Raw genomic sequence first — 18,430 nt, 5'->3', positions numbered from 1 at the left:
AATTTATTTTTTACGTTTTTTTTTCCATAACAAGGCAGCATTTTTACAGTGCAGGAAATTACTAAAATTCATATGATTATTTACATAATTGACATTAATTGAAATAAAAATAACTATTAACGCTTAATAGCTGATGATATTTTCTACCCTCTAACCTGACCTCTAAACCTTATTATGTTTACAAAAAAAGGGAGAGATGAAAACGATTAGGAATAAAAAAGAAACACTAAACAAGAAAAAGAGAAAGATGACGATACTGCAACTTTTTAGATCGTTGTAACTCACATTCGATTTTGAATCAGATCAACAGAGTGATTAATTGAGAATGAAGATTAGCAGTGGATATTTCCTTAATAAGCAAGCATGGATAGTTCACCCAAAAATGAAAATGCTGTCATCATTTACTCACCCTCAAGTGAAGTTTGAGGGTTGTTTGAGTTTCTTTCTTCTGTTGAACACAAAATAAGATATTTTAAAGAATGTTGGGAACCAGACAGTGATGATACCCATTGACTTCCAGAGTATTTTTTTCTTACTAAATTTTCATTTTTGGGTCAACTATCTCTTTAAACCTACCAATGCATGTGTGTGTAGTAATTCATCCCATCCAAGAGACGGCGCATGTCAATCAAACATGCATCGTGCGCACAGCGTGCAGTACATTGCTTCTGCGCATGCGCAAACACGCCACATGGTTAACAGCAGAGTTCCAGGATTTTCAATTTCAAGATGGACTCTAGTTAACAAGACATGTGAGATATTTTAGCAAAGATTTTCGCGTTAAACTCAGGTTCAGTTTTCCACTCTAAGTTTGGAAAAGTTGTACTGTTCTATAAAAAATGGGGAAAACAAAGGTATGTGTTTAACTTGCTTCCAGAGGTTACGGTAGACTACGAGACACGGCTAGTCAGCCTGTCTTTATCTGTGCAGTGTCTCTAAATATCGTAATTGTGACGATGCAAATTGACAGTAAAATAAAGAGAAGAGTTATTTGTTACACTTCTGTTTTTGTCTCATAGACTAAGAACCAGAAGAAAGCCCGCGAGGCTGCCAGCGTTCTGGCGGAGGAGTCTTACTCCACTGTGCCGCACACCTTCGTGTTTCAACGGGGTCAGATCGGCAAGAATGTCGGTCAGCTGGTGTTGGACATGAGGCGAGTCATGGAGCCTTTCACTGCCAGATCTTTAAAGGTGAACCTCGCGATTACTCCTGCTCAACTCTGCGCTCATTCAAAGTCTCATGATCATACACTGAAACCGGTGACATGTTTTACAGGTGCGGAAGAAAAACATCTTGAAAGATTTCGTTGCTGTGGCCGGACCGTTAGGAATCACGCACTTCTCAATATTCACCAAAACAGATAATTGTGTAAACATGGTGAGTATAGTTGCATTATGAGGCCAAAATTCACTATCTATTTTCTAAATGCATATTTTTACTCTTGTTGTGAACAATACTTCTGTCTATATTTTTAATTTGTTATTTTTTACTGTATTTTTTACAAAAATGTCAACTCCGTTTTCCTTCGTTTTGGATGATCTTCTTCTCCAATCATTTAGTCTGCTTAAACTCCGCCCCCATCTTACACTTGACTACAAGCTTGCATTAAAGGGATAGGCTAGTTTACCCAAAAATGAAACTTCTGTCATCATTGAATCCACCCTCATGTTGTTCCAAAACTGTATGAACACAAAAGATGATATTTTGAAGAATGTCGTAACCAAACAGTTGATGGTCCCCATTGATGTCCATAGTACGAAGAAAAAAAATGACTATGGAAACCAGTGGGGTCCATCAACTGTTTGGTTACGACATTCTTCAAAATATCATCTTTTGTGTTCAGCAGAAGAGAGAAGTTCATACAAGTTTAACAACTTGAGGGTGAGTAGATGATGACAGAATTTTCATTTTTAGGTGAACTATCCCTTTAAAGATGTTCCACCATCCAATCAACAACCAACACACAGAACCCTGCCCTAAAGTTTTTTTCTGATAATGTTTCACTCAAATGTATGTCATAAAACAGAAGAAAATATTTGTCGCTAATTCTGTTACATTGTGACTTTAATGAATTTACATATATGGTTTTATCCTAAGCAAATTATGTTGAAATTATTTTTTTTTAATCCGTTCTTGCTTTTCCTGGTAATCAAACCGATGACCTTGGCGTTGTTAATGCCATGCTCTAATTTTTGAGCTGCAGGAATGTTTTTAAAATGATAATAAAAGCAATGAGGTACTGGAGGCTATGACTTTGTAGTATTAATTATATAGTATGGCTTCCTACATAAGGTAAATGTCTTTTTTGCTGTTTCATGTTCATGGCTGGATCATCATCTCAGTGTTTTTGAGATAAAGTATGTTAACAAACTGAAATGGCTCTCTCTTTCTTCACAGAGGCTTGCTCGGCTTCCCAAAGGTCCAACGTTATATTTCCGTGTTGCAAAGGTATATAAATGCACTATCTTTGGTTTGATTTCTCATATTCGAGGGCACAGATGACGAAATTTTAGTATTTTGACTGTTGAGTGATGTCTCTTCAAAGTAAACGTACTGACGTGTCTAGTCTCACTTTGAACGCATTATGAATGCTATTCTAAATTAATTTGTTTAAAAGCAAATTGTCTCTTTGTTCCAGTACACACTCATCAAAGATGTAGTTTCATCTTTAAAGAGGCACAGGATGCATGACCAGCAGTTTACCCATCATCCTTTACTAGTGCTGAATAATTTTGGCATAGAGGGCATGCATGTCAAGCTGATGGCCACCATGTTCCAGAACATGTTCCCCTCGATCAACGTACACAAGGTAACTCGCTCGCTCACAGCTGTAAAACGTTTAACTCATGATGAAAGTATAGTCTTCTGAGATCTGTGAAGTGTACAACCAGCTGATATTTTTGTCTTCTTAGTGGTGACATAATATAAAGTTTTCGTGTTTGTTTTAATCATTAACCTCTAATCTCTCAGCTCAACCTCAACTGCATAAAAAGATGCGTGCTGTTAAACTACGATCCGGTGTCTCAGGAGGTGGAGTTTCGTCATTAGTAAGTAGCCTGGATTTGATTGTTTTTTTTTGTAACAAAGTAAATGTGCACATGATGAAAATTTGAATCATGACTTTCCTGTGATTGTTTTCAAAGTAAACGCACTGATGCACCCTAAAACAAATGCCGTCTTGTGAGGTTCGTTACGATGTCTCCTAACCCTTTCCATGTCCTTCTGCAGTAGCTTGAAGGTGGTGCCCGTGGGCATGAGTCGAGGGGTGAAGAAGCTCATGCAGGAGAAGTTCCCCAACATGAGCAAGCTGGAGGACATCAGTGAGCTCCTCATGAAGTTAGTCTTCCATGAGCTGGAGATCATTGGAATAATTTGATGCATATGATGAAATGTATTAAAATTGATGGAGCAGTGATGTTTCAAAGTAAACGTTCTGATGCACCAGCTTCATACTTATAGTTGTATTTTAAGTAAGTGGTTTTATAAGTCACACTTTCGGTGTCCATTGCACTTTTCAGAGGCGTCAACCTTTCTGAGAGCGAGGCCGAGCAGGACGGGGATCACAACATCACGGAGCTTCCTCAGGTGTACTCGGGTCGTGGGAACATGGCTTCTCAGCAGAGTGCAGTTCGGTTAACTGAGGTGAGGAAACTCCTTGCAAGCCACTAGCCAAGTCGCATGTGATGCCTTAAGGGGTTAGTTCACCCGAAAAGGAAAATTATCCCATAATTTACTCCCTCTCAAGCCATCCTAGGTGTATATGACTTTCTTCTTTCAGCCGAACACAATCGGAGTTATGTTAAATAATATCCTGGCTCTTCCAAGCTTTATAATGGGAGTGAATGGGACCTGAGATTCTGAAGCCTAAAAAAGCGTATCCGTCCATCATAAAGTAATCCACATGTCTCCAGGGGGTTAATAAAGGCCTTCTGAAGCGATGCATTTTTGCAAGAAAAATATCCATATTTACATCTTTATAAACTCTATTCACTGGCTCTACACGAGTCTCGTTCCAGCGGACCCGATGCGTGACGTGTTGACGAACATGGAAGCACAAGGGTAGAGCAAAACGAAACACCAGTCAGAATTAAAAGTCTAAAATTTCGATATAAGAGAAGAGGAGCTTGAGTTTGTTGCCTATTTGTTAGAACTGCGAGAAGCGTCAGCTCTCACCTAAGCTTATGTTACTCCTACATCATAAGTCATGTGTCAGGTCAGAGGTCACTCGACTTGCACACTGCCGTTACCGGAAACCAGTTATTATACCAGTTTATAAAGTTATGGATATTTTTCTTACAAAAACACATCGCTTTGCTTCAGAAGGTCTTTATCAGCCCACTGTAGCTGTATGGATTTATTTTATGAAGGATGGATGTGCTTTTTTGGGCTTCAGAATCTCAGGTACCATTGCAACTTTTGACATTGTTAAATCCTTTGTTTCTTCTTTTTGATGTAAAATTTATTTTGTTTATGTATATTTTTCTATTTAACTATTGATTAGGTAATTAAATTTTTACCTTTTCTACTGCAATGTCTTGCAATTCCTTAGCACAGTATAAGTCTACCTGGTCGGTGGGTAGCTGAATGGGGGGTATGGGTTACACTTTAATATGTTGTATATCAAAAACAATTGTTCACAAAAAAAAAAAAAGAAGAATCTCAGGTACCATTCACTCCCATTATAAAGCTTGGAAGAGCCAAGAAAGAAAAAGAAGAAAGTCATGAAGAAAGTCATATACACCTACCTAGGATGGCTTGGGAGTAAGTAAATTATGGGATAATTTTCATTTTTGGGTGAACTAACCCTTTAAAACGCTGCCTGATGTGGCCATTCACTTGGGTTTGGAACATGATGGGTGTCTGTTCTGCTACAGATTGGCCCCAGAATGACTCTACAGCTGGTGAAGATATTAGAAGGCATGGGAGAAGGAAATGTGCTCTATCATTCCACAAGTAAGTATAGCTTTGTGTAAGAGACCGTCTAGAAACAAAACGTAGTCATTACTGAGCGTAAGCCTGAGCTAGTCCAAATTGTGCTCTGTCTCCAGTCTCAAAAACAGAGGAAGAGCTTCAGGAGATGCTGAACAGGAAGGAGGCCCGTCTGAAAGAGAAAGCAGAGCGCAAGAGAAAACAAGAACAGAACGTTGCTCTAAAAAAAGAAAAACGTGATCAGAACAAGTGAGTAGACCATCCATCTGCTGCTCTGGTGGTGATGAAACGCTGGATGTGGTGCAGTCTTGTGGTAAAAGAGCAGTGTTCTTAACCTGTGGGGTCTGTCACAAGTTAACCTTGAGAATTCATCATTATTATTGTTTCCTTAATTTGCCCATGTTATGCTCATTTACAAGTTCCTCATTTTATTTTTACAGTCTACTAGAATGCATTTACATGATTAAAAGTAAAAAAAAAAAGAAGAATTTTCCACTCTACATTGTTGCAGCCCCCTCTTTTCACACTCTGCCGGAAAAGCTGTATTTTAGTTTCTGTTTCTTTAAAGCCACCTTTCCGAGAAGCCGCCTTCTCAGGCCCTGTTTACACCTGGTATACATTTTGGTCGATCGGTTACAAGTGGAAGGCGCTAAATACAGTTGTAAACGGGATCTAAAACCTTTTGAGCTTGTTCACTTAGTTGAAAGTCCAGGTAGTCGAAAACACATTGACCGGATTGCTTTCGTGGTGTAAACGCTCATGTGGTCGAATGCTTTCGAACAGCCACAAAAGACCGTTTACTCTTCGCCTACTGACCTAATGAGTAAACATTATGGGAAGTGCGCTAGCCAGAGGGGATTTAAACTTTGGCTTAAAGACTGGAACACACCAGTTTTTGTGCGTCGGCCAACTGAGTTTTCTCAGTGTGTTCCGCACTGTCGGCTGAAATTAGTCCTCGCTGGCTTTTTTTTTCCCGGCTGATTCGACATGTTGAATCGGTGTCGGGCCGTCGGTGAGAGTGAGTACTCTGATTGGCTGTTCAGCTTAGTGAACGAGTCAGTGCACGAGAATAATAGCAAAATAGCGAACAAAGGCGGCAAAATGGTACAGATAGAAGTTCATGTTCATGGCACTAAATGAGAAAGTCACATAATGTCAAAAAAAACAAAAAACATAGTTAACCGGTATTTCCGACAACTCAAATCAAAATGGGTCAAATTGACCTGCAAAATAAACCTAGGTCGGCTGGCCCAGTCTGTTGTGATTGGTCAACCACAGAAATGTAACGCCCCTTACTGTAATTGGGTTTCAGCTCCTGAAACTTCATGAACATCTGTAAACAGTATTATATTTATGGTAAATATGGCATCTTTGTTAATGATATAGTATTTGGTCCTAAAAGTATTTAATTTCATAAAGGAAAAGGAGCTTGGAGGGAATCAAGAGAAAGGGGCAGCAGGAAGGGCAGGTGTCCGATGATGAAGTGGAGGATCCTGGGAACCAGGAGGACAAGCCTCCAGCCGAGGAGTCTGAGGACGAAGCAGATTATTACAGACAGGCTGTAGGGGAGGAACCAGATGAAGGTATCATTTCATAACTAATTATTTGCAAAGTTTTACTCTTATCATTTGCAGTGGTGGTAATTTTGATCTTTGACTCCATCTCAGACATGTTTCCTGGTGCAAAAAGGAAGCGCGGCCCTGGAAAGTCACCGAAACCCTTCAAAAAGAGGAAGCTGTCACCGGGGAACGGCCCTCCCCAAGACAGGAAGAGTTTTAAGTCGCCTGATAGGGGGAAGAAAGCTGGTGGGCAGCGGTTTGGTGATAGAAAAGCTGGTGGGCAGCGGTTTGGGGATAGAAAAGGGGTAGAGGGGAGAAACAGGTTTAGGAAGAGTGAAGGAGGCAAGAGGTTTGGTACAAAAGGGGGAAAGGGAAATAGATTTGCCGGGCAGAAAAAAGGAGAAACTGGGAAGAAGTACGGCGGACAGAAAACATTTAAAGGACGTGCTGTTATGAAACGCCAGAAAGGCGCTGAAGGAAAAAAGGACTTCAGGCACAAAAAAGGAAAAAGCTAAAGGAAACGAAAATTAACCACAAGATGGGACTGTTGCTTTACTGCTGCGTCGAGTCTGATGTATCATTTCCATGCAAACATCAGCAATAATTCTGCGCAATGTCAGACTTGTGCCTTGTATAAATGTTCACGGAGTTGGATGCAATTGCCAATAAATGTTCAAACCGTCTCTCAAGCACTCTAGTGTGCATGTCTGTGCTTGTGTGAGTGATTTCACACTTTGTTCTCTAAAAAAAAAAAAGAAAAAAAAAAAGAGTAGCCTTTGCATGAGACAGGAAGTTTGGCACAGTTTCAAAGGAGACTGTCGGAGTATTTAGTAAAGCAGATACTTGGTAAGTTTTATAAGCTTGTTTGATTTTTAATTTTAATTTTTTTTATCAAATTGTGATTTTTTTAATGTTTATACACTATTCCATACAATTTTTAAAAAAAAACTGCAGAGGATAATATAAAAGCAAGGCTTGTTTCTGTTGTGTTCCTCGTGTATGTGCTCAGTACAGGTAGCCTATGTTACATTGTATTAACATGTTATTACACGTCTCAGTTGAGTAAAGGGTAATTGATATGTAACTGTACTTGATGTGGTTTTATTGGTTTGAATACTTTAAGGTATTTGTGCTTGAATCGTATTTGGTGAAATTGTTGTAGTCATTTAAACCCATTAAGAGTTCTTAGCCCTATGTTTCCAAATTTGGTGAAATATTGTTTGAGTTCACTGCAAATTACCATATTAAATTCATTAACTTGTATTTTAAAACAAAAAACATTTGAAATAAAAATAATGCCGATACATTCTCCATCTCGTATCATAAACCGCATTTGGGTGTGTATTTCTTGCAAGGGCTGATTTTATGGGTTTTATGCAGTGCATAGGTCGAGCTACGTCATCACACTTTGCTAACCGAAGTGCAGATGTTGGTGGTCCCATTTTTTTTTTTTAATCATTAGGCCTACATATTTTATAAACGAAGCTAAATTTCTAATTATAAAATGTTATGTAAAAGTATTTTGTTGGCTATAACAAACCATTTTTAAAAATGCATGGTACAAAAAACTAGAATCGGATAAAGAGTTAAATCATAAACAAGGTAGCGATTAATTAACGAACAGTAGTTAATGCATTAGGTGTCAACTAACAATGCAAAACAATTCATGTTCATTTATACAACTTGAAATCTTAAAAAGTGTATATGTAGAAATAAACAAACCAAGTTAAATACTGTAAAAGTATTATTGTTTGTTCATTTTAGAACCTTATAGTTAAATCTTGTATAAGTTAAAGTTTTAAATTGCTTGACATTTTAATTTTGAGTTAAAGCAATGTAAAAATGTGTTAACTTTTTGATCATGTAATTTTTTACAGTGTAGACATGCTGCTCGGATTCACAAGTTTGTGTCAAACCACCAAATAACTGGTCAAGTCACCTTTATTTATATAGCTCTTTTTACAATACAGATTAACCCTTTCTGTGACCATATGGACATTTTTGTCTTTTTCAGTTTTTGTTTGTGGCTCATTTAGTATGTTTTGGCACAGGTGTGTATTTTTATTGGAATTTTACTATTTCACCCCTATTTCCTGTAATAAATTTATTTTGCACTAAAATAGTTCCAGTAACTAAGGATGCCCTTATTAAAACCCATTAAAACTGCAATTTTTAATCCTAGGGCCATTTAACTATAAAATGATGCAATCTTTAATAGGCTTTCATTATGTTGGGAGATTTTAAACTAGTTTAAAATAGTAAACATTTTTTTACCAGATTGTGCCATTTTTTTCAGGTTTGGCCTTTAAAGCAAATACTCACTTTATTCCTGTTTTTTGCTAAGTTCTGCATATTATATGGATAAATTTATATTGGATAAATTATGCAGCTATAATTGTGGGTGTGTTGGTAAATCATTTTTATAAACTTAAACCTCTATAACTTTTTTGGTTTCACTTTTGTTTCCCAAGGGTCTGTGCTCACAAGTCACAAACAGTTTTTGACACGGACATTTTTGTCCTCTATGGATCTATGTGTAACCTTTTTTTAATTGACGCACAATGGTTAATGCAACAAAGTTTGTTTTGGCTGTCCAGCAACTCTAGAAGAAAGTCATTGTCTGGCTTAAGAGCACACTATGTGAGATTTTTGGATCAAAATATCGAAAAACCACTAGAACAATGTTATATATTTTGTTGATTTGTGTACATATACATTATCCCAAATGTTTCCAAGGATGTTTAAATCTAGAGAAATAAACAGTTTTAACCAGGACACGGACCATGTCCGTTCGTCGCCTATCAATGACATCATACCTGCGTTACCCTCGATTTATTTTGTAGAAACCATAGAAACACCAAAGGCGCTTTAATATATTATGTGTTTTATTAGACAGGTAAGCAACTGTTTGGATACATTCATTGACAGAAAACTAATCATTGTTATACAGCTCAACACAGTTAGTATTTTTGTTTAAATCTCGTTTTTGTGTGTCACGCTTGTCTCTCATTAGCAATCGCTCCAGCGGCCTTGTTTTGCTCCAACGGCTTTCGTAGCGTTAATAAATCTTTAATACATTACCGGTGTAGCGACAATGACCTTCCCTTAGAGGTGTTGTAGGATCATTTCTGATGCGTGAGATCCAAACAAGATGCTTCCAGTCCAGTATTTATCCCTTTATTTGTCTCAGTTCCGATGCCAAAACACATTATAATCCACAAGTTAGCATTTCCACATACGATCCTGACACGGTCAAAAATGGTTTGCCTCCCTCATTAGTTACACCTGACTTCACTTGCTCTCTGGCTACCTATATACCTATTAAACCCACACTCCACCCAGTGTCCAACAGTGGAACTACACAGTGCTTGAAGTGGGGTAAAAAAGGTGCCGGTACTCTCTTGCATTGGCAAGTAATCACGACATTTGAGATTTCTACAGTGAAAAACAAAACTTGGAGATATTGCTGGTACAACAACAATTTATTGATATTTATTAACAACATAAATGTATTTAAACAAGTCACGTGTGTGTGTGCGCGTGCGTGCGTGTGTGTGTGAAAACGGAACTACTCCAAGTCTGCAAGTCCAAAAATACATTTATGGTGAGATTACTACATTTTATTTAATTAAATGCATTTATAGTGAGATTATTATATTTTCATGTCATATTCTGTGTTAATTTTGACCACGAACCATGCGCTGTCACTTTAATTCAGCGCGTGCAGCACAGCGAAAATAGACTTGGTGCAGAAATGATCGTTGCACTGCTGTATACGCACCGTTCCTGGAACGCATTGCCGGACCGCGTGCGCGTGCAGTGTGAAAGCTCTAACCTGTTAATATGGGTGCGGAAAAAAATAAGCACCGCATACGCATTGCAAACGGAGTATATGTGAAATGGCCGTGACAGACGCTTTTTTTGTCAGTGGTAGAGTACCGGCTACATGCGTGAAGTAGCGGTACGCAAGAAAAAGTGCAGGTACGCTTTGGAGTAAAATGCAGAAGTGCCGGTACTGCGTACCGGCGAGTACCACCCCACTTCGAGCACTGGAACTACAACTAATTATAAATAGAGCATAATGGCTTTGCTACACCTTTGTTTTTGAATAAACGACCTCTAGTGGTGAAAAATTACATAGTGTGCCTTTAAAGGAACACGCCTACTTTTTTGGGACTTTAGCTTATTCACCGTATCCCCCAGAGTTAGATAAGTCCATACATACCTTTCTCATCTCCGTGCGTGCCGTAACTCTGTCTGACGCAGCCACTGCTAGCCTAGCTTAGCACAAAGACTGGAGGTAAACGGCTCCAGCTAGCACACTGCTCCCAATAAGTGACAAAATAACGCCAACATTTTCCTATTTACATGTTGTGATTTGTGTAGTCACAGCGTGTACAAATAACAAGGTCACATGAGACACAGACGCCATGAAAAAGGTATGTATGGACTTATCTAACTCTGGGGGATATGGTGAATAAGCTAAAGTCCCAAAACGTCTGTGTGTTCGTTTAAGTAAGTTTTTGATTTATTCATTTCCGTTGTAAAAAATGAGTTATTAAGTGACATTACCAACTCTGTTTGTATTTTTTAGGGGTCAGAGAACACCAGAGACAATGAGCAACAGTTCAGACATAGACCTAGGCCTATATTATAAGTTTCAAGTCCTCCTCCTCCCCCCCATGTATGGCATTGAGATGTGTGTGGCTCTGGTGGGGAATGTTTTTGCCCTGTGGCTCCTGGTGACCAAAGAGAGGCAGAACTGGCACACTGGAGTAGTGTTCTCCTGTAACCTGGTCATCTGTGACATTATTTACGTCCTGACCTTGCCTTTGCTCATCATTTACTATGCCAAAAATAAGAACTGGACCTTTGGAGATGCTGCATGCAAAATCGAACGCTTCCTCTTCAACTGCAACCTCTACGTCAGCATATTCTTCATCATGTGCATCAGCGTCAACAGATATGTCGCCATAGTTCACCCATTCTATACCCGGAGCTACGTGCGCTCTAAACATGCAAAGATAGCAAGCGTGCTTACGTGGGCCATCGTGATCATCGCTTCATCGCCAGTCTTCAAATTTGCTGGAATCGAACCGATGCAAAACAACACTCTTTGTGTCTCATGCCATGATAAAAGCATGCGCGGTTCCCACTTTAAGTACAAGGTATTTCTTATGGTTGTAGGCTGCATGGTTCCTATGGTAGTTACTTTTGGGTCTTATTTAGGTGTGATTTGGACCATTCTGAAAAATAAAAACATAACCATTCTTGAGAAGAGGAAAGTAGCTCTGTTGGTCGCTCTGGTCTGCATCCTTTACGCCACGTCATTTGTGCCCTATCACGCTCTGCAGACGTACCACGAGCATCTGAAGTCGGAGAAACGTAACAACCACTGGGTGTATAATTCATATCAAGTGTCAAAAGGCCTGACCACCCTGAACATGTGCTTACATCCGCTTTTGTACATGGCTGTGTTTGACAGCATACGGACAGCTTGCTGTGGAAGGAGCTCGGATGACTAACCTTCATACATTCAGTAGCCTATATCTTTTTTATATAGCCTATATTTTCTGCTAAAGCTTGTACTCTGTTTTTGAACGTCTGAAAACCACAAACCACATAGACAGATGAGAAACCTTTTTCTTGTGTTATTTTTGTATTCAGAAATTTGTATTTGTGTATGCAAATAAGAACATTTATGACTGTAACTGACAATTAAATTGCTTGATATGTGTTTGAAGCTGCAAAAAAATACCAATTAAAGATATTTAAGAGGAGACGGAATTGAAGAATTTGTGTGCATAACAGATCGGGATCAGATGAAGCAAAAATTGTGCTAAAGCAAATGTATTTAGATCCAAAATGTTGGTGATTTGTCTATATAGGATATATATATATACAGTGGGGAAAATAAGTACTTGAACACCCTGCTATTTTGCAAGTTCTCCCACTTGGAAATCATGGAGGGGTCTGAAATTGTCATCGTAGGTGCATGTCCACTGTGAGAGACATAATCTAAAAAAAAAAAATCCAGAAATCACAATATATGTTTTTTTAACTATTTATTTGTATGTAAATACTTATTTTCCTCACTGTATATCATATATAGACAAATCACCAACATTTTGGATCTAAATACATTTGCTTACATTTGCTTAAAACTAAAATACTTAAAATGTGTATATATATAGGCTATATATATATATATAAATTTTAAGTATCATAAATAAATATTAGCTCTAAATTACCCAGAAAAGCACTTCTTTTTAAAAATTGTAGATTTGGGGTATATTGAGCTCCAATAATATTCCAGTACATTGCCATTTACAATATTACTTTCATTGGACTTCACAACTAATATTGTTTAATGTATAACTCCAGTGAACCTTTAAAGCCTGCTGTATCATATTTAATATGCAAATGTAACTTTGCTGAAAAACCTGTTGCACATAATCTACTGCATGACTTCTGTCGTCTAATAGTTTTAGTAGAAATCTAAAAACATCCCCCTTCAGATTGTGATATAATGATTTTAATGATTTTTATAATGTAAACATAGGAATAACTTTTATATTGTCAGTAATATTTCAAGATGAACACTTACTGGAATGAAGCAAATTAGGTTTACTTGATTATCCATTTAAAAAAGAAATAAAACATGTTAAAATGAGGGTATCAAAGATGATATCAGGCTTTTGAGGAACACGTATTTGTTTATCGCTCAACCATATTGCATTGCATTATATGTTTGTCAAAGCTACAAAGCTTTGATCATAAAAATAGGCATTTAAATATCATCTAAGATTAGTATTTGTATGCTAATGGTTGAAATATGATGCTCAACAAAATAACATACGCAAACCCTTTTTTTGTTTTATAGTTTGTCTATAGGATCAGTAAATTGTTTCATTTCAAATAGTTACATTTTTCTGACTATTATTTCATACTGTCAGGCTTTTGCAGGGTTAAGTCAAGTTTTTTATAGCCAATTTCCCAATACATATTGATTTAAAGCAGCTTTAGAGAAAATATTCCCTTTTACTGTTCAGCAAGACATTTGAAGCTCTGAGGTATATGCTGACCTTAAAATAATGTTTTGCATTTCATAGGAAAAGTTGGTAACACTTTACAATAAGGTTCATTATAACATTAGTTAATGTATAACTAACATGAACTAACCATGAGGAATACATTTGTTACTGTATTTGTTAATCTTTGTTAATGTTAGTTAATAAAAATAAAGCTGTTCAGTGTTTGTTAAAGTTAGTTCACGGTGCATTAACTAATGTTAACAAGATTTTATGTTGAAATTAACATTAACAAAGATTAATAAATGCACGAGTGTAGTTCATTTTTAGTTCATGCTAACTAATGAACGAACCTGTAAAGTGTTGCCGAAAAGTTGTGGTTGCTAACTTGCTATTACATTTTTGAGGTTAGTTAACATTTTTGTAATGGCATTTTCGTATGTCCCTACGTAGATAGATTTAATTTTAGCACACTTTCTCTTCTCTTCAATCACTCTTCTTCACCTCCCCCGCTCACGCCTGCAGTCGTCCTCCGCGCGCACAGGGGTCGCTGTAGCGCAGCGCGTGCTCTCGACCACCGCTGACTGTCCCGGGAAACGCTTCCTCTCGAGGCTCAACGCTACCCGTAAAGATGCCGTCGATCGAATTCGACGAGTAAGTTTTTCATATCGTTTTTACTGACTCTTACTACTGTTTAATAGCCATCTAATGACTTGTGTTTTTCGACAGCTCAAAGCCGAGCTGGGCTGATCAGGTAGAGGAGGAGGGAGATGAAGGTACGAGGCCGCAGCGCAGCCTGCGCTTAAATATCATCACACACACGTGTTTAACACACACACACACACACTCTTTCATTAAAATACACTCATTACATGAAGCCATATGAGAACATGCTCTACAGATATATAAACACTCTGATTATTGTGGAAAGTACAGGAAGTGAGCAGGATGCCTGACTGAAGAAGTCAGCTGGTGCTTTGTACTGTGGCTACTATGCTATATATATATATATATATATATATATATATATATATATATATATATGTATGTAGCTATACTACACCCAGCTATAATATATATTGTACTTATTTGCCATATTAAACGGTACTGTTCAATGTACTATAATATACTATTTACTTGTCAGTAGTGACAATTAGGCAAATTGAGTAAAAAAAAATAGATGTGCAAAGAAGGTTAACATTTTTCCCCACTATTTAAATAATCTAAGTTTTTTTTACAGTTCACTTGGATATGTGACAACACTAAACATACTAATATTCCATGCAATCAATTAATTTAAGGTCATAAAACTTCTACAAGAATTAGAATTTAAAAAAAAATAGTATTAGTATTAGATGACATATGTGCATACTGTTCTGCTTGACCTGCCATGTGAACTAACCACAGTAACGCATCTATAAGGGATCAGTTTACATAGAATATTTCTCAACAGGTTCACTTCCTTCGCCAAAAGAGACCGTCAAAGGTAACATCAAGACTGCCACAGAATACAAGATAGATGAAGATGGCCAGAAGGTTAAGGTCAGTAGAGTTTTATATTCTTTATAGTATATAGTACTTGTGAATGGGTTTCAGAAAAATCAGGTTTCATATTTATTCGTTGCTCCTCTGGTCAGATCGTCAGGACGTTTAAAATTGAGACACGGAAGGCCTCCAAAGCAGTTGCCAGGAGGAAGGTATGTCTTCGTTTGTCTTTAATATATTCATATCTAGGCCTGTCACGATCTCATGAATTATTGTGCTGATGATTAATTGTCGAACAAATAATTGCGAATAACAATTTAGTGTTACTTAGTGTAAGCTGAATATATATATATATATATATATATATATATATATATATATATATATATATATATATATATATTACCTTTTAAAATGATAAACTGGGTTCATATGTTTGACTTAAATGCTATGAAATTAATATTTATATAAGACTTGGAGTTTGTTTTGTGTATTTTTCAATAGTTATTTTGATATATTCTCTGGCAAAATGTCATTGAAATTTAAACTGCACAATTAGACGATTAATCAATAATCGTGACAGGCCTATTTATATCTCCATTAAAGGGGTGGTTGATTATGATTTCACATTTCTAACTTTAGTTAGTGTGTAATGTTGCTGTTTGAGCATAAACAACATCTGCAAAATTACAACGCTCAAAGTTCAAAGCAAAGGGAGATATTTGCTTTTAAAGAAATTGCTTTTTAAGGACTACAACAAACGGCTGGTAGGGACAACACAACATTCCTCCCGGGTTAGTGACATCACTAACCCTAAAATGTACATAAACTCCGCCCCCAGAATACGATTTATAGATTATCATGACATACACATAAGCTACATAAATTCATCAACTAACCATTCAGAAATGTCCTGTTGATTTTAGATGTTGACACTTCTTGAGTCTCTCCATCATTGTCTGACTCCGGTTTGAACATAAACATTGACTTTTTTTAGTGCATGTCCGTGTGAGGTAAAAGGACACAAGCTGTTGTAGCTCCGCCCCCTGTGCCGGGAGCAGCAGCTCATTTGCATTTAAAGGAACAGACACAAAAACGATGCGTTTTTGCTAGCCCTCAAAAAGTGACAACTTTAACATGCTATATAAAAATATCTGTGGGGTATTTTGAGCTAAGACTTCACATACACACTCTGGGGACATCAGAGACTTATTTTACATCTTGTGAAAATGGCATTATACCCCCCCCTTTAAACATTTTTTGAGAGATTGATTGTCTTTTCCCAACAGAACTGGAAGAAATTTGGCAACTCTGAATTTGACCAACCAGGTCCGAATGTTGCCACCACTACAGTGAGTGATGACGTCTTCATGACCTTCATCTCCAGTAAAGAGGTAGGATGGTGATGAACTCCCAGTTTTTTGCACTGATCCATACTTAGAAACTGAAAAGTGTTTTGTAAGTCAGTTCTGATTTGATGCAAGCTGATATATTTCGGTCCTTTGACGCGTTTCACTTCCCTGTTGTATCGATGCCAACTTGAAGTGATTCTCCCCGCTGTTTTACAGGACTTGAACGCTCAAGACCAAGACGAGGACCCAATGAACAAGCTGAAAGGTCAGAAGATCGTGTCCTGCCGTATCTGTAAGGGGGATCACTGGACCACTCGCTGTCCGTACAAGGACACACTCGGTCCAATGCAGAAGGAACTGGCCGAGCAGTTGGGCCTGTCCACGGGAGAAAAGGAGAAGGCAGCGGGTACAGGTATGTTAAGCATATTTTTGGCGTCGATTATTCTTTTTTTTAAAGACTTTTTTTTATATATATATAAATTATTTTGTTTTGATATCTAGAGCCCGAGCCTGCCCAACCAGTCCAAAGCAAGACTGGGAAGTATGTTCCCCCGAGCTTGCGGGACGGTGGTACTCGCAGAGGGGAGTCCATGCAGCCTAACCGCAGAGGTGCGTGTTTGAGATTCAGATCTCCATCACTGATGTTCTCAGTCATGAAGGCTAATGCTAATGTGTTGGTATTTTCTCTGCAGCGGATGATAACGCTACAATCCGCGTGACCAACCTTTCCGAGGACACCAGGGAGACGGATCTGCAGGAGCTTTTCAGGCCTTTCGGCTCCATCTCTAGGATCTATCTGGCCAAGGACAAGAACACAGGCCAGTCTAAGGTGAGAGATGTGAAACACGACGAGGAGTAAAAGATCCGAGTTGATTCATTTACTCATGAACAAAAACAGGAACATGAGCTTAATGGTTCACCTAAAAATAAACAGATTTGCTCATACTTGTTTTTCTAAACTGACTGTTTTAAACTGACTCACCATGTGAGTTATTCTTCTGGAGAAATTCATATGACTTGTTTCCCCATCACCCCAGGGCTTTGCCTTCATCAGCTTCCACCGCCGCGAGGACGCAGCCAGAGCCATCGCTGGCGTGTCGGGCTTTGGATACGATCATCTCATTCTCAATGTGGAATGGGCCAAGTGAGTCCTCTAGAAACTCTTCATTTACTCACCCTCATGTTGTTCCAAACCTGTATGAGTTTCTTTCTCCTGTTGAACACAAAAGTATAATTTTGAAGAATGTTGGTAACCAGTTGACGTCCATAGTATTTTCAGTCAGTGGCTACCGTCAATTGTCTGGTTACTGACATTCTTCAAAATATCTTCTTTTGAAGAGATTTCCATGTCAAAGAAGTCAGAGATTCAGAGAAAAACCTGCCTAGTATGTAATCGCCATGGACCAATGGTAGTTTGAGGGTGTTTACCAGTCAGAGCGAAGTTTGCTTTGGCAAGCTGTTTCAAACTCTCCAAACAAACCTTTTTTTTCCTTTGTTTTCTCTGATCTGATCATGTTTTGCTTTGTCTTTCCAGACCCTCCAACAACTGAGAGAGTTCCATAAATATTCCAGGAGGTCTAGAGCTGTTCTCCCAATTGTATAAGGCAGTGATTCAAATAAATGCAAATTATAAAACATCCAGTTGTCTGATGTGTTGTGGCTATGTTCCCTAATTTGTCTTTGATCAGCTTGTTTTCGGAGTACTTGCAATGATTCTCTTACAAATAATAAGGAACTAATGAAGAAATCTGAGGGAAATGCAGATCTGCCTTTGCTAAATGTTCTTAATATTCAATCCTGTAGAGGCAGTCTGAAGGTGGACATCACTAAAGACACGGCTGAAACCACCATAGACATATTATCATACATTTGATATTCTTGATGCTGCACTTAACGTGCTGCTCTCGTTAGGATGACGAAGTTTTAAGTGAAGTTTGAGGTGGTCTTCCTCAGCAGTCTATAATTACCAATCAAATAAAAGAAGGTAGGCTTCCGTTCACAGATCCAGAACATTCCAGTGCGAGTGTCGGATTTAATGGTAAAGGAATGAGGTAAGATGCAAGTAGTTTTAACA

General features: G+C 38.0%; 2 protein-coding genes across 4 annotated transcripts; both read left to right on the top strand.

Moving 5' to 3' along the window:
* Positions 1-684: 684 nt before the first annotated feature.
* Positions 685-17,993, top strand: LOC311082765 (eukaryotic translation initiation factor 3 subunit G; the record flags this gene model as incomplete). Of its 3 annotated transcripts, XM_084113851.1 has the most annotated exons (13): positions 685-854; positions 1,020-1,190; positions 1,276-1,377; positions 2,398-2,448; positions 2,639-2,809; positions 2,971-3,047; positions 3,229-3,336; positions 3,519-3,642; positions 4,875-4,953; positions 5,049-5,178; positions 6,349-6,512; positions 6,597-7,334; positions 11,083-12,268. In XM_084113851.1, exons 1-12 carry the CDS (start codon positions 840-842, stop codon positions 7,001-7,003), a joined length of 1,599 nt encoding a protein of 532 aa, XP_083969977.1. In that variant the 5' UTR covers positions 685-839. The 3 variants fall into 3 exon arrangements, with proteins under 3 accessions (XP_083969977.1, XP_083969978.1, XP_083969979.1); XM_084113852.1 differs by lacking the exons at positions 685-854; positions 1,020-1,190; positions 1,276-1,377; ... (7 more) ...; positions 6,349-6,512; positions 11,083-12,268 and adding exons at positions 14,045-14,173; positions 14,249-14,295; positions 14,973-15,061; ... (5 more) ...; positions 17,394-17,500; positions 17,891-17,993 and having other exon boundaries at positions 7,193-7,334; XM_084113853.1 differs by lacking the exons at positions 685-854; positions 1,020-1,190; positions 1,276-1,377; ... (7 more) ...; positions 6,349-6,512; positions 11,083-12,268 and adding exons at positions 14,045-14,173; positions 14,249-14,295; positions 14,973-15,061; ... (4 more) ...; positions 17,049-17,185; positions 17,394-17,504 and having other exon boundaries at positions 7,310-7,334.
* Positions 11,105-12,268, top strand: p2ry11 (purinergic receptor P2Y11; the record flags this gene model as incomplete). The annotated part of the gene is made up of 1 exon (XM_084114094.1): positions 11,105-12,268. One exon carries the CDS (start codon positions 11,105-11,107, stop codon positions 12,011-12,013), a length of 909 nt encoding a protein of 302 aa, XP_083970220.1. The 3' UTR covers positions 12,014-12,268.
* Positions 17,994-18,430: the final 437 nt, after the last annotated feature.

Source organism: Abramis brama (genome assembly GCF_963993115.1).
Source record: "Abramis brama genome assembly, chromosome: 1".
Taxonomy (NCBI): domain Eukaryota; kingdom Metazoa; phylum Chordata; class Actinopteri; order Cypriniformes; family Leuciscidae; genus Abramis; species Abramis brama.
The sequence above is the reverse complement of the archived record's forward strand: the minus strand, read 5'-3'. Positions and strand labels throughout refer to the sequence as shown.